At 38.4% G+C, this 16,250-nt stretch overlaps 1 protein-coding gene across 1 annotated transcript; it reads right to left on the reverse strand.

Annotated features, from left to right (window-relative positions):
- Positions 1–487: 487 nt before the first annotated feature.
- slc5a5 (solute carrier family 5 member 5) lies at positions 488–12,319 on the reverse strand (the record flags this gene model as incomplete). Its single annotated transcript, XM_083911439.1, has 15 exons — positions 488–610; positions 1,128–1,213; positions 1,641–1,738; positions 2,135–2,337; positions 3,416–3,502; positions 3,655–3,725; positions 3,987–4,099; positions 4,870–4,958; positions 5,366–5,495; positions 6,626–6,766; positions 7,904–8,058; positions 9,529–9,596; positions 10,738–10,789; positions 11,522–11,587; positions 11,972–12,319. The coding sequence occupies 15 exons, from the start codon at positions 12,317–12,319 to the stop codon at positions 488–490; spliced, it is 1,830 nt and encodes a 609-aa protein (XP_083767565.1).
- Positions 12,320–16,250: the final 3,931 nt, after the last annotated feature.

Genomic DNA, 16,250 nt, shown 5'->3' on the forward strand with positions numbered 1-16,250 from the left:
ATCTTCTTTATAGGAGTCATACAAGAAAAAAGAAAACAAAAAGACTAACTTAATAAAAAGACATGAACTTGAACATGAGTTGAATTACTGTTAAAGCGCACAGTTGACGTCAGGCCGCCTGTCACATATCCATTAACACTGGTTGACGTGCAGGTGTGCAATGCTACAGATAATGGGACATACCAGAATGAATGTCTTGATGAAAGAGTCTCTCAACGTTACAGAAATTCGAATAATACCTGAGGGTTTTTTCATTAGTTTATACCTTCCTTGGCACAATAATAAAGGCCTTCATTATTCAATCATATTTTAAGGGATAGAGTTGTTTTTATTTTTTAATATTATTTATTTAACTAAATGTAGATCCAAATGTGGAGCAGACTTAGAAAGACACCAAAACTTTAGGAAATAAGAGTTGAACTGAGAAAGGCTTACTGCCACTGGAAAGGAATTGTCACTATCATTAGTGCCGTTTGACAAAAGAAACTTAAACTCTGAGTCGTGATTTTATATTGCAAACGTCTTTTGTTTCTCCTTCTTTTTCATTTGTGTCTTCTTTATGCAGATCTCTCAAGGTCACAAGCAGGGGTTTGTCTTTCTCCTTGTCTCCCTGCAAAAAAAACAAGATTCTGGTTTTACAATGATAGTAAATGAAACTGATGGAGACCAAGATACTCTGACACACACATACTGAACAGTAATACACAGGTGCACACTCCCTGAAAATGATATTGATTTAGAGAGTTTAGAGTTTCACATTCATACCACAAGTATGTTTTCAACTGTGAACTGCATACATGTATAAGTTCTTCTGTTAAGTAATAATCTATTAAATCATTTCTTTACGTGTGCTATTCATGCTCACAGGCAGCTGTGTAGCGTATCCCAGCATGCATTGTGCAGAACAGGGAACCATTCTGGGCATTGTTCCAGTCTAATAAAGTTGTTATAACTTTTTTGAATCAAATCCCTTCATTAAGACCCAGGTGAAAGCATGCACACGCTCCATACAGGAGTCATCCTGTCACACTTTCTTTTATGTGTCTACATTCTGTAGGTGCATCTACACAAGTAAAACAACAGGCACCAAAGTCATAAACTTGTGATAAAGTATACAATACACTTACCCTGCTCTCTGATGGGATCTCCACTTGCTTTTTATTCAGATCCCACCATAACAAACCCTCTTTAATATGATTCCTCCTTGTTGGTCCTGTGTGTAGACAGAAAAAAACAGTTTCATCCGCTATCGAAGATCAGACATGTTGTCATGAACGATCTGGTGCTTTTTTGTGGTGCTTTATTGTATAAGTTTGTGTCTTATATTGCTTTTTCTGTATTTTTACTTGTTGAATTTGTGTTTTGTACTGTTGATGAGTTATAAGTGTCATGTCATGTGTGTGTGACACTGATTTATGTTACATACTTGTACCTATATAAATAAACATTTAAGAAAAGAAAATAATACACCAATAAATCCCAACAGACCAAAATGACAGCAGAGTGGAATCACATCCCTCTGATAAGTATTATAAAAAACAGAACAATAGAAGCTTTGATTGCACAGCGACTTGTGTTGGAAGGTAAAAATGTGTCATCGTGTGTCAGCAGTTTTTACTAATGTCTTGGTATCTACTTACCTGTTGCATAGCTCACCATCAGCCCAACTAGCACGACAGAACTAGTTGCCATGGCACCGAAGTAGAGGTAGGACACAGAGTAGAAGTTAAGCAGGCCGCTAGTTTTAGAAAAGAAAGAGTTCATTCAAATATAATTATTTCTGATTAGCTAATATCCATCTTTAATCAATGTAAACCACGTGCCGAAAATCCATTATGAATGTTTAATCCATGGAGTTTTTATTATTCTAAAACTTCCCTTCAATCTAAAGTCTATAGGTCAAACAGCGAGAAACAATACTGCTCATATTCAGTAAGCCTTATAACCCAGAAGCCGTGCTTCCTACGCAAACTTTAGGGCTGCTATCCGGTCACCTCAATTCCTTGTTTGTTCCTTGGTTTGCTCCCACAATAACAACAACAGCCACAAGAGGTTTCCAACAACAAACAGAAATATGAATCCTTGAAAAATTGACCTATACAACCATTTTTAAGTCAGGATAGCCTGCACTGACCCCTGGTCATCAGGATGAAGCGGGGTGTAGATGGAGTGCTGGTTCTGGTGAGTGCTGCTGTTTAGTGTGTTGTTGCCAGGTCCACACACGCCTGCATAGCTGGGCAGGACACCCATGGTCTCCTCACTTGGTGGGTAAAGAGTTGAACCAACAGCCAACCACAGTGAGACAAGGAAGCCCACCAAGATTCCTGAGAACGCCCCCTGAAAGAGGAAGTACAACTTTTAACAAAGGACGTAGGCCAATTTGAGACAATAGGTGACATTTCACATGGAAAAATAACATGTGCCCTTCGCCAACACCAAGTGCTCTGAAAGTTGTCTCAAGGATATGCTAAGATAATGTTTACAAATGCAGTGTTTCCCCTACCATTGCCTTGGAGGGGCGGCCCGTTTCCTTTCAGCTCAGTGTGGGAGTTTTTACTGCATTTCGAGTGTTGAATTCCTTTCTTTTGTGGTAGCCTGCCTACTGGGGACCCTCAGGGTTGTGTTCTGGGTCACATCTCCTTCTCTCTGTACAACTGACATTACTCACATTACTTTGTCTACCACAGCTATGCAGATGAAACACAACTAATTCTGTCCTTTTCATGGTCTCAGACTTTGGTGACAAATCTCTGCATGTCTGTCTGATATCTCTCAGTGGATCTTGACACACCACCTGAAGGTCAATCTGTACAAGACTGAGAGGCTCTTCCTTCCAGGCAGACCGCACCCTGCACTGGCTACCAGTGGTGACTTAAATCTGATTCAAGTCACTGGTACTTGGCAACTGTGCTGCAAATCACTTAGGTTCATCCAACATCCAGGACATGGTCAAACATCCACCCCAGCCCGTCCACTACACTCTGCTACAGCTAGGTACTCCCTCACTACGAGAGGGGGCCAGCTACCACTAAACAAAATCCTGACTGAAATAAACAAACAAACAAACCAAACTTTTTTTTCTGAAATGTAACATTTGATGACATCTCCATGGTTGAATTGTTGTAAGTTGCTTTGGATAACACTGTCAGCTAAATAAACTGAATGCAATGAAACGTGTCCTAGTTTATGGCTTTACTATGGGCACTAAAACCGACGTTGGTAGCCATATTTAGCTACATTACTATCATAATCAAGCGAACTTGGCAGAGTGGTAGAAGAGAGGCGGTATCTTTTTATGTTCGATATAAAGTTGAAACCCATAAGATTCTTTCTGCAAATTTTGTGATATGTTATACGACAAGACAATCAAGAAGTAAACCACAGTGTACAACAGAGGAAAAATCAAGCCACTCACCACCCTGTTGGCTGCTGGGACAAACATCCCTAAAATGAATACGCCCAGTAATGGGCCGCTGACCACACCCATGACAGTGAACGACCCCTGAATAGAGAAGACAAAGACACTTCTGGAAAAGCACCAAACACATCACTGAGACATTAAAATACAAAGAAAATGTTACACTCAGTTTAGACCTATTGCCTAAAATAGTCATATATGGAATAATGTGGTATAATAATATCTAGGTAGTATACCTGAAGAACTCCCCAGTCTAGGAGTGAGGAGAGAGCAGCTACAGTAATACAACTAACTCCATACAGGAGCGCTTAGAGAAAAAAAAGAGAAGACAATTCACAAAAGTTCCAACATATAACAACAAGAAGTGGTATCATCCACGACTGGGTCGATGTCAAATATGAAATATGATGAAATGATGATAAAATATGATTTGTACTCAGTTGGTTAACAGTTGGTTCCAGTGTTAATCAAGGGTGTTGCCTGCCTTATATCATGACTGTCTGTTTTTTTAAGAATACATACAAATATAACTCAATTAAGTGGATGTTTTTGGTGAGAATCTACCTACACAGTCCTTTCGAAATGAGTATCAACTTCTTCTGGGTCATGTGGAGCAGATGAGGTCGCAGTAAATCCTCCATTGTTACTGCAGCCATTGCATTAATACTTGTGGAGGCTGTGCTGTAAAAAACACATGCGGTCACCGGTTATCACATATCAGCAGCTCACTGCCCATGTTTGTACGTTATTATTACTCTTTTTTGTGACATCACAACCACCAAGGATGGCGGTATGCTCAAATATTTGTCATTAAGGTGTGTTGCCATCTTAAAACTACAAAGAGAATTACTTTAAAAGCTCTAAAGAAAAATGTACTGATATATTTGACTGTTATGATGATGCTCATGGGAGAAGGTTGGTTCTCTGTAAATTAAAGAGTATAGTTTAGACCTGCTCTATATGAAAAGTGCCATGAAATAACCTTTGTTGTGATTTAAAAACTATATAAATAAAATTGACTTGACACTGTTTCAATAGTATACAGCCAATAAGACAACACAACACACAGCCACAACATTTCTTATACTACAAGTAGAGGCCGTCACATTTAAAAATATCCAAACTCTACACATTGTGGCTTTAATGGGCTGCAAGTAGTTCCCTGCAGTGGTAGAATAATTACTCATGTTGTTTGCATAAATAAAAGTACCAAATCAACACTGTGAAAATATACACACAACTATTAGCATTTAAAGTATCAAAAGTAAAAGTACTTGTTCAACAGGTAGTTTTCTAATAAATGTTATGGAGTACAAAATATTTTTCTCTGTAGGAAATACTCAAATAGAAGCATCTAGAAATTATACTTAAATACAGTACCTGAGAAAATGTACCTACTAATTTCGATCATGTTATGGTTAGATAGTTCAGAGAAACCAAGATTAAAATACCTCAGAGTCCCGCTGTATGCACAGGCAAGGAAAAGACCTGGAAAACCGGGCTGATTTTTGAATATGTCCAACACAAAGTATGGCATATACTTCATCAGAGAGAGAGAGAGAGAGAGAGAGAGAGAGAGAGAGAGAGAGAGAGAGAGAGAGAGGGAGAGAGAGAGAGAGAAACAGGGAAATAGTGAAATAGTGAAAAAATAAATATATGTGTTATATGAAATATATGATTTTAAGGTGTTCCTCATTAAATAAAATCTAATTTATTTTGTAAACAAATTATTTTCTTTCCGTCTTGAATCACCAACCAATAAAATGTAAGTAGCACATTATGTAGCTTGTGACTTCACAAATTAAAATGATGGATGATGGATGAAGTGTTTGGCAAAGAAAATCTTAGAGGTACAGATGTTTCTCTTTCAGCAGCTTTTCAGTATATTCCAGTAACTATACAGTACACAGCATCATGCTCATGGATCAATATGAGTGTCTTGAATACCAGATCGGAAGCAGAAATCCTCCCAGACTTCAGCGGATCACAGTTGATGTAATAAGCAAACATGACAATGCCGCAGGTTCCTGCACTGCTCACAATGAGGCAAAGACCCACTTGGTTCACAAACAGCGCCCTGCAATCCAAACCAAACATCATTACGGTGACAGTTGTTGATAGTTGTTTTAACTACTGCTTCTCACCTTTCACCAATCAGATACTTGCAGATAATTGCTGCCTTGTGTGTAAATTAAAGATGCGACTCTCAACATTAAATGTTTTCAACAGGAGATTTCCATGTCCCTGAATTCGGTAGGCTAACTCATGTGTAAACAAAGAAATTCTGCTCTGCAACATCAATACAGCTGTTAAAGTTCCACCTACTATTTATAAACATTGGTGAGGAAATTTGATTTAATCTAGTTGTAACTCTGAGTTGAAACCCATAAGTGAATTAGGCTGCATGCAACATGTCTGTTATGTAATTTAATTGATTTTAATTCAGTTCAATTCAATTCAAGTTTACTGGTCACATACACAATTAGGTATAACAAGTAGTGAAATGTTTAAGTGTGTGTGTCCAGGTTTGCATGGTCACCCACACCCATAACGACACTGGGACCCCCTGCATCCATCAAAAATTACTGAATTATATTTTTAATTATTAGAATATTTAATCAAATACAATATTTATGCCAAAAATATGTTTCCCTTTTAGAAAATAAAAGTAAAAAAAACATTTATTAACATAAATATTGTATGTGACGTTTGGGGAATTGAACTAAACACCAAACAGTATGGTGAGACATGCTTAGATGCCACTAATATTCCTTACAATAAACATAAGGGCCGTTAATACTCTAGGGGCCATGAATGTCTGTAGAACATTTCAAGGCAGTCCATCCAACAGCTATTAGATATTTCAGTCATTCATTGAAGCTGTACCAGCAACAGAATTGTTGTTTGCAGACTGCTGCCACACATCAGTAACCACAATTTGACTCATCTAATTTAATATTAAAAAAAAATAATTAAAGAAATAACAGGGGATGAAAATCCTAATTGGGAATAAAAGTAATTGGGAATGCTTGATGGAAAAACAAAGATTTCCTTGTGTATTTGAGGGGAGATCAGCGTTCAGATGGAGCTGGAGTCAGCGGTTAGAAATATAATTGATTTAATCAAAAGATTAACTCAACCTAAATTTAGTTCCCAAAACTATCTGTTCCAGATCTTTATGTGAATGACAAACAGGTCTCCACTCACCACTGGGCATCCCTTTCTGTTCTGCAGGAGATGTAGCGCTGGACCTGAGCTTGGTTTACGCCGTACATTGACAACCAAACAAATGCACCTCCAACAGACAGGCTCCAGAAGGTATAGCGCTTCCGCGGGTCAACGTTAAAACTGGTGGCAAATTGTATCGAACAGATCAGTGACACTCTTCTTTCCATTATAACAACACAGTTTAAGTGTATTAATGTCTTAACTCTTGATACTTTTTTAGCTCAGTTGTCATGACTGAGTAAGTATGGGACTTCAGAACAGACTCTGTTCACCGAAGAAGGTGATGGGAATGTGGTTGAAAGCTAAAGAGAGACTGTTTTAAGATTTTGAGATGTCTGTGTATTTTACTCTTTTGCTCAATTTGGATGTGTGTCTCTTGTGTGTGGACATTTTCCCCCACCTGTTGGTCTGATAGGTTATTAGATTCTTGTCTTTTTTTATTGCTACGGGGACGTTGTCCAGAACGTTACCCTAAACTTGTGTAACACACCTCTGTGATATTTGTCTAATATTTAATTACTTTTCATCTACTATTTTATGGTGGGGGACCCCCTATACTAAGATGTCTCTCCTTGATATTGCAATTTGTTATGACAGTATATCCAAGTTATTTAGGTTATGCTATAGGCCCTGTAGGCCTTCTCTTACCTATATGATTCATACACTTTAAATTACTTTTGTACTTAAAATTTCTGAGTGGGATAAATTTTGGAGTGCATTTTTATATGTGCTTGTGTATGTAATGTATATTTGTATACTTATATTTGTACGGTCAATCTGTATTTCCGTTTTGAGAGTATTGATCACATGACTTGTCACGGGTGCTTTTAAGGAGGTGTGTCTCCCCACTCTGTTTCATGTCTGATGAAGGGCTGGGGCCCAAAATGTTATATGGTACATTAAATGCTATTTGGAGCTGATTCTGGTGCCTGGACTGACCATTTATTCTTGCCTTGCTGTGTTGTCAGGCACCCAGTACTTATCTTTTTGGATGTGCGGGCCCTTTTAACTTACCACTAACAATACTACTAACACCAATTAACTATTTACTTTATTTACATTTTTCACATCATCCTTATCCAATCTTAAATTGATGCATTATCATTAAAATGTACTTGATATTACTGTGAATAAACTGTAGTAGGACTATTATGAGATTCGATGATGTGAGTATCTTTTTTTGCTCTCACAATAGTGTTGAGTTATCACAATATGTATGTGTTGAAATAGATGGAAAAAAATAAATGGTGTTTTTACTCATTAAAATTAATGCGCGATCCATTTGAGGCTATCTCCAGCACCACTGCAGGACCACCAACCAGAACTGTGCCATGGATGAAAATGGCCACAAAGCCGGCCAACATAACAATAATCTGGAACACATCAGTCCAGATCACAGCTTTCATTCCACCCTGTTACAGACGGTTGATGGAAAAGACAGACAGAAAAACACACCACAACATCTGAGACTTACTTACAAAACCCAAATTAAGGGCAAGATATTTTCCTGCTTATGTTGTTCTACTAGTTCCAGTGTCTACATTAAAATCTAGGTGTTCTTCAGAGAGATGTTAAAACACTGCCTAGAGTTAATTGGAAAGACACCAATATGTTCTGCTGATGCATGACTTCTTCTATTTGCTGAAGGTGTTTTTTTCGCCTTCAACAAATAGAAATAGTCATGCTTGTTGAATTGGTTTTGGAAAGTTAAAAAAAATTGGCTGACCCAGACATTCATAAACAGTTCAACCATTCAACAAGTCAACAAGCTCTTTGGATGGAACATATTGACGTCTTCCCAACTAACGCTGGAATACAATTCTCTACAGACTGAATTCTATTCACAGGAGAAGAAACCTGGGTACCCTCCTACTACTGGGCCAAGCAAACACCACCTGTCTGCGGCATTGCTAGGAAGACAGAAACATTAACTGCACTACTGATATGTGCTGCTAAATCTTCAATGGCTAGAGTGACAAAAACATTGTAAGTGTGTACCCCATTTTAAAATGACAGGACCCCTGCCAGTATATGTACATTTCTGGATGCACATTTAAAGTGTAACTCCGTCTTACAACGAACCCACAGTCTTTTTTTGGCATGAATGTAAATAAGCCATTGAGACAGTTTTGCTACAAGCCTTAGCAGGCAGCTGGTCCATATTGACAAGCAGCCCAAACAAGTCGATTACCGAATGCACTGGAATTCAGTTCTATCGAAGTTCAATAGAACTGAACTCAGTAATAGGCTGCCCGTCAATATGGACGCACTCGGCTGCTAAGTCTTCTAGCATTGTAAAACGCTCTTTTTTTAAAAAAGCTCTGGGTTCTCTAACTATGTTGCTGGTGCTTCTTTTTATGTGCAGGGACTGTTATAATGCTACTGCAGAGGTTTGGTGCTATTTTGAGTCGTATTAGTGGTTAAAAAGTCGTTTTGGATGGTTTAGCGGTCCGCCCCAAGCTACGTAGTGTTAGCCATGTCTGGCTAGTGACTGCCCGGGCCTCTGTTAATAGGTGATCAACAAAAACAACTGTCTTGATGGCTTATGTGATGTATATTCATGCCAAAAATACAGTGGTTTCGTTTGAAGCCGGAGTTACACTTTAAGTCTCAACCATAGATTGTATGGCTTGACAGCAAAGTGTAGCCAAACACTTAATTTATTACCTGGTGGCTGGCTTCAGAATAGGCCATAAATCAGTCATACCAATCATCACTACTGCCAGACGTACAAGATGGCAGCGTCAGTTTCCAGGATATTTTGGCTTCACTTTACTTTGTATAGTGGGAGGAAGTGGAGAGGTGTCAACAGAAACTATTCCTGTCTGCTTAGGACAGATGTGCCTTGCTGGTTTGAGAAAGAAAAAAAAAACATTCCTTACCAGTGTGGTGTACAGGGTGCAAATGATCCCAGTAGAAAACAAAGACAACCACATATTAAGTCCGGTAGCTGAAAAAAGAAAACTACAGTGTTAATGTGTCACTATGTTATATTCTTTAATTAAGCCTAACTTAGTGTTAAATTATAGAAAATGACTAATCATTACTAGTGTTTGAACAGCATTCACTACAATGTCAATGCAGTCGATACTGGGAGACTTGACTAGTGAAGTTTTCAATTTCAAAGCACATCTAATCAACCAAAACAGTATTGGCGTCAAAATATATTTAAAGTAGAAAAGTTTGTACCCATTTTGCAGAATATCGCATTTCAGAATAATATATGATATATATGTCATTTTGGTTTAGTTTGCTGCCTGTTTTATTGTGAAAATCACTTTTCTGTGTCATGCCTTGTTTTCCTCCACACCTGTGTTTTAGTACTTTCTTAGTTCTTTGTGTATTTTGCTGTTTAGGTTCAGTTTAGTTTGTATCTGTTTAGGATTGTTTTGCAGTTTATCTGTTCCTGTAGTATGTCTTCCCTTGTACACATGTTTTGTGTCTACCCTCTTCAGCGTGCCTTTTGTTGCCTGTACTGGTTGTCTGGTAACCCAGTGTGTCACTCTGTATTCTGTTCCCTGCCGACTCCGGCTATGTCTTGTTCTGCGATAAGTCCTGTCTTTATATTTTATATACCTAACCCTATTTTGTTCCTTGTCAGTTTGTTATCATTTTTTTCCTGTGTTGAAACTTATGTTAGGTCCTCATGCTCAGCCTGTAATTTCCCAGTGTCTTTAGTTTGTATTCCTTGTTTTTGGAATAAAGAGTTTATTCATTTGTTCTCGTGTCCTGAGCTACTTTAAACTACTTTATGGCAGGGTATCATAATCCATAAAATTACATCACAATTTATGAGTTTATTATATTTTGGTTTAACAATCTGACTCTGCAAAGTGTTGCCTAACTAAAACTTTCAAAATATATGTGGTGTAGTGAAAAGCACAGTATTTGCCAAATGTATTAGTGGATTAGTGTTGGGTGTAAACATGCAGGAAATCTGTGACTTTAGACATACACTTATACATGTTATTTGTGAGAGATGCAAATATCAAATAATTGTAGAGAATTATAAACGAAATGCCAAATTAGTTAAAAAAAACAACAACATTCCTTTAATGTGTAAGGACAGACTGGAGCATCAGTTGATCTACCTTGGTTGAGGATCAAAGCAGGTGCATAGATGACAATCCCTGTGTAAAGCAGCTGAGAGAAAGGAAACACAAGGATGTCAGCAAACACAGTGACCAATAGTAGGGACTCTTATAATGCTACTGCAAAGGTTTGGTGCTATTTTGAGCAATATTAGTGGTGAATTTTTTTTAGATGCGTTCAGCGCACTGCCCAGAGCTATTCAGTGTTAGCCATGTCCAACTGTCCGGGATTTCTCTGTTGATAGGTGATCAACAAAAAAAAATAACTCAATGGCTTATTTGATGTATATTCATGTCGAAAAAGAACATTGAATTCGAGTACGCCGGAATTACACTTGTTCCAGTATCGAGTGCGAGCTCTGCAGCCTGGTCTCTGCAAACCAAGCCGCAGTGTAATCAAATGTGGGATTTCTGCACCGTCAATATACGTCCACTAAAAGTGCTTGTTTTTGCCACTGACAGGCTCCGATTGTAATTATACAGTAAGTGTCCTACTACATTGTCAAAAGATGATGATGTCGTTATCCTACCATGCTCTTGTGTGTAGCTACTGATGCAGGTCAAAATGACATCACTTACAAAGGAATACATGGGGTAACTGAAAAATGTAGAAATTCCCCTTTAATGCTGATGTGTGGAGATCACAAGTTAATTATTTTATTATTGTTAAATAACTTGTGATCTTGACATAATGCCATTAAAAAGCACGTGACATACCATTTAAAAACACTGAATATACAGTAACTTTGACTTGTATCAGTCAGCACAGTGTTGTCTGACTTACTGTCGCCACCAGAAACTGGACACTCCCCAACAGCTGCATCCCTCTGCCAAATCTCATCTTCAGATACTGTGACAGGCAGACAGCTGGAGTTACAACACAGTAGAATATCTCTGCACACATCTCTCATCTTTCTTCACCCCTTATATTCATCCCACCCATCAGACCCACAGGTGCATTTCATCAGAGTGAGAAATCCTGACCCTCCTTCTACACTGTGATTTGTTAGGAATTACTTACTTTTACTTTGGGTATATTAATCCTTAATTATTTAGTGTTCAGTTTGTTAAAATCCTCAAATCAAACCCTTATAGAATTTTCCCAGAAAGTCTGAGTTTAGGCCAGAAATCTACCAACAAGGTCACATGAAACTGGAATATATCCTTTTTTTTCTACATTATTCTCCTGTTAAATTCATGACAATAACCAGGGTAACTGGAAGCTCAGTATGACCTGATTGGTGCTGGTGATGCCGAGTCGGAAGAAAACTGGCAGGAAGAGGTAAGCTGTCAGTAGAGAGTTGATGCTTTGTCCAAGGCACATGTAAAGGAATTTAAAGCCATAGCGAGACGCCTCGGTGGGAACACCCAGAACCTGGACTGCTGACATAAAACTGGCACAGAGCGACAGCCCAACAGGCACTGCCGGCATGCTTCGACCCCCAGTGAAGAAGTCATCAGCAGTGGTGTCCCTTGGCCTCTTCTTCAGTGCCTGGAAGAGTCCGATGGCCATAGAGACCAACAACATGGTAGCAAAGACTGCGTAGTCGGCCAAGCCAAAGCCTGCAGACTGCTCTTCCATTGCTTTACTTTGATGCCTTCTGCCTTGAAGTTTAGTAGATCCAGATGTTTGGAAGAGTTAATAACAGTCAATTAGTGTCCATACAATGACAGACAAAGACACAAGGCATAAACATTGGAGATTCAAATTATGTAACAAAGTATAAATACTTGATTTATTTTGAAATACTGTTATTTTTTATCGTTCAAAATTTAATAGAATATCTGCTGTGGCTATACCACTGCTCTACGAGCATATTTTTTTAAATAACCAAGGCACTTCAACAAAAACCTTTATTTTGTGAAAAAAAAACAGATAGCAAAATTAGAGAACAGTAACCATTGTGTCAGAAGAGAAGAATTAAATGTTTTCATCGGGCTATAGGATTAAAAAATGAATAGGAAGTGAAGAGGCCCTTGCTATGAATGACTTCAGCACATCTGCAGCCACAGGCCATCACTAGTTTCACACAAGTACTACTTCACACTGCTCTGGTTTGATCTTGGTCCATTCTTCTTAAGTCTCTTCCACAGTTGGGTAACTGTAGTGGGTTTCTTAGACATTACTTTGTTGCCAAGGATTTTCCAGAGATTCTCTATGGGGTTTAGATCTGGACTCTTGGCTGACTATTTCATTGTTTCAATATTCTTAGCTGCAAGAAACTGCTTCACCTGTTTTTCAGTGTGACAGAGGGCATTGTCTTGAATGAAAATTGCATCTGATTGGGAGACAGTGACTGTATTGAATGTTGCTGAAGGAGGTTCACATAAACATTTGCATTCACCCTGTCATAAAACTGTACAAAAGGCCCAACTCTGTAGAAAACCTCCCCCAAACCATGACACTTCCTGCTTACACATTTTGGGTTCAGTCTTTCCCCAGTCCTATGCAGAACATAATGTTTCCCATCAGACCCAAATAAACTGAACATCCTCTCATCACTGAAGTCACTGTGGACCAGTTCTCCTCTGTCCACACAACATGCTCCTCAGCAAAGGCAAGTCAAGCCTTTTTATTCATCTTTTCATCCCTTTGGCCTTCATCTGGACAGGGAGTAACCAGGAGAGCTGCCAGATAAATAGGGTGTGTCCAACAATTAAGTAAATTGTCACCAGGTGCCAGATTAACACAAATAACTGGGAGGGACCTGAAAGTGTTCTCTAATTTTGCTCACTGTTTATTTTTCACAAAAAAGTGCTTTGGTTATTTAAAAAACATGCTAGTACAGCAGTGTTATATCCACAGCAGATATTCTGTCAAATTCTGAACAGTAAAAAATAACAGTATTTCAGAAAAATCAAGAATTAATACTGTTCTGTAATTGTGATCTCCACTGTATGTTATCTTTTCTTGGTGATAATGGTATGATTTCAAAATCTTAAATGAAATTACTTGCCACAGTGGCTTCATTGTGTTAGTTAGTAAAAAGAATTGATGCTCCTGATCGTCCCCTTGCATGGAAGCTCACTGACATCAATGTGTGAATGAGAGGCAAACTGCAATATGTATGTAGTCTATTTATAATTTAGATATTATAACTTAAAGATACCCTGTGAAGTTATCAGGTAAAGATAAAAGAAAAAAGTAATGTTTATTTATTAATTTTCTAACCAAAATGTAGCCTTGATGATTTATTGAGGTTTTTTTTTCATTACTAAAAAACAACTTAAAATGGGATTTTAATCCTCAATAAAGTTCAAGTAAATAAAAGTTGAATTTGGGGAGAAGACATCACAATATAACAATATTTATCAGTAAAGTGAGTTTTAGAAGGTATTCTAAATTATTATGAATAATCTATATGTCATTAACCTCTATGCATGTATCTCATTCAGAAGGGATCAGCTACTGCAGCTAAAATGTGATCAGGGTCTTACGGTATTAGTTGCATTAAATAAATCAGACAGTTTGTGATGTCAACGCACTGAAAGAATGAAGATAAATCTGCATTTTTTTTTTAGTTCAATTAAATTTTAAAAGACTCACCACTGGTGCTCAATTCAGTCCGGTTGCTTCCACTCAGTGAAAGAGGAATGCGCTGACAGTCTCCACTCCTCAGCAGTGAAAGTTGACTCCCTCTGAAAAACCCACTCAGGTGTGTGCGGTGAGACAGCCAGCACGTAAGAAAAAAATGGTTAAGTGGCTCATGTTGTTGAGCTCAGGGATCTGCTGAAGGGTTGCATAGCTATTCTGTGTGCGTGTGTTGTGTGTGTGTGTGTGTGTGTGTGTGTGTGTGTGTGTGTGTGTGTGTGTGTGTGTGTGTGTGTGTGTGTGTGTGTGTGTGTGTGTGTGTGTGTGTGTGTGTGTGTGTGTGTGTGTGTGTTTGAAGAGCTGGAAACAGAGGAATTATGACATTTTTCCTTTAAAAAAGAATTCTGTTGAATGATTAAAGGCACTGTACTCGATATTCAGAACATTAATATAGCTGCAAACAGCTGTTTTCTATGTGAAGACGTAGTGGAGTAATGGCATCCTGCGCAGAGAATGAACTCACAATCCCTACGTGTGTGTGTTCTGTTGTAATCAGAGCTTCTCCGCTGTTTGTTATGATACACAGTCCGGCCGCAAGTGCATATTAGTGCAAGTGGCTTGGAAAAAACATTGTTATTACATGTTTTTTGTTGAGAGCCGTGTGGAGGCTATCCCAGCCCAAAATACCATGTAAAAACAAAAAAAAGAGAGAGATGTCTCTTGTGCATACATCGTGACTTAGTGTTGGCAGTTAGCCTGGTAAATTTCCAGAGTAACATTAACTTCCACTTCTCACTTTTAAGGGTAACGTGTTCACCTGTTAATTTATGAAAATGACAGGTGTATATTTTTTGACCACTTGCACGTTCAGTCGGTTCGATATTGCCCATCACCCCTTTCCTTGTAGTCTAATAATAGTGGTGATATTTCCTTTTTTACTTATGGCATGCTTCACTTCTTCATAAGTTTCCATTAGTTCTTGCTGTTCGGACGCAGTTTGCAATGCTGCAGCAACTTTCCTGTGTCTGCATCAATGAATCTGTGGTCGACCTTGCGTCCTCCCTTTGAAAGCCGTAAACGCGCACTCAACAGAATCAACTTGTTGTCATGAACAGGTCCATACCAAATTCTACCCAAGGGTTTGCACAGAAATTCATATGAAAAAACATGCAGACGGACCGCAGGACCGGATTGGACCGGAAGCCAAAAGACGCCAAACCGGAAGTGCGACAACACACCAAATACAACGTTACGTGAATTATTTTGGCCAACAAAAGGGAGCGGTTAGGGTTAGGCATAGAAAACACTTGGTTAGGATTAGAAAAAAAGCTGTGGATTGGTTTATTGGTTGAGCCCCCAGCTGTATCTTGTTCTGTGATTGGTCCTGTCTATACCCTTTTCCCATTTGGTTCCTTGTCAGTTCATTGTCGATTCTTTCCTGTGTTGAAGCCTATTTTGATCCTCCTGCTCAGCCTGTTTTTTTCTTCAGTGCATTTAGTTTGGATCTTGGGGGAAAATAAATCGCTTATTTGTAAGTTCTAGTCTCCTGCTTGCTCTCTCTGCATTTGGGTTCACCTGCCAATTTCAACCGTGACACTTTTAGCCAAAATTTTAAATCTTTGTTAAATCATTAAAATTGTGCTGCATTTTCAATTCAGTTGGTAGACAGTTCCATATTGTTGCTCTTTTAATAGAAAAGACACCAAACGAGGTTTTGTGCAACATAATGTTTATTGTGTTCACTGAGACTCGTGTGTTGTCTCTAATGGTATGCTCGAGTCTTCTAACACATTCATTAAGCAGAGAAGGAACATATGGTTATGCTCCTTCTCTGCTTAATGAATGGTTGTGTTGGCATTGGAAAATAAGCATAAGTTGGAATATCTTATGAAGCTTTCAAAGCTGAACCTATTGTGTGACAGTAGTGCCAGCTCATTGTTTTTTGGTCCATTATATTTATTGTCTGGCTATACACTGAAAT

Source organism: Echiichthys vipera (assembly GCF_963691815.1).
Source record: "Echiichthys vipera genome assembly, chromosome: 3".
NCBI lineage: Eukaryota > Metazoa > Chordata > Actinopteri > Perciformes > Trachinidae > Echiichthys > Echiichthys vipera.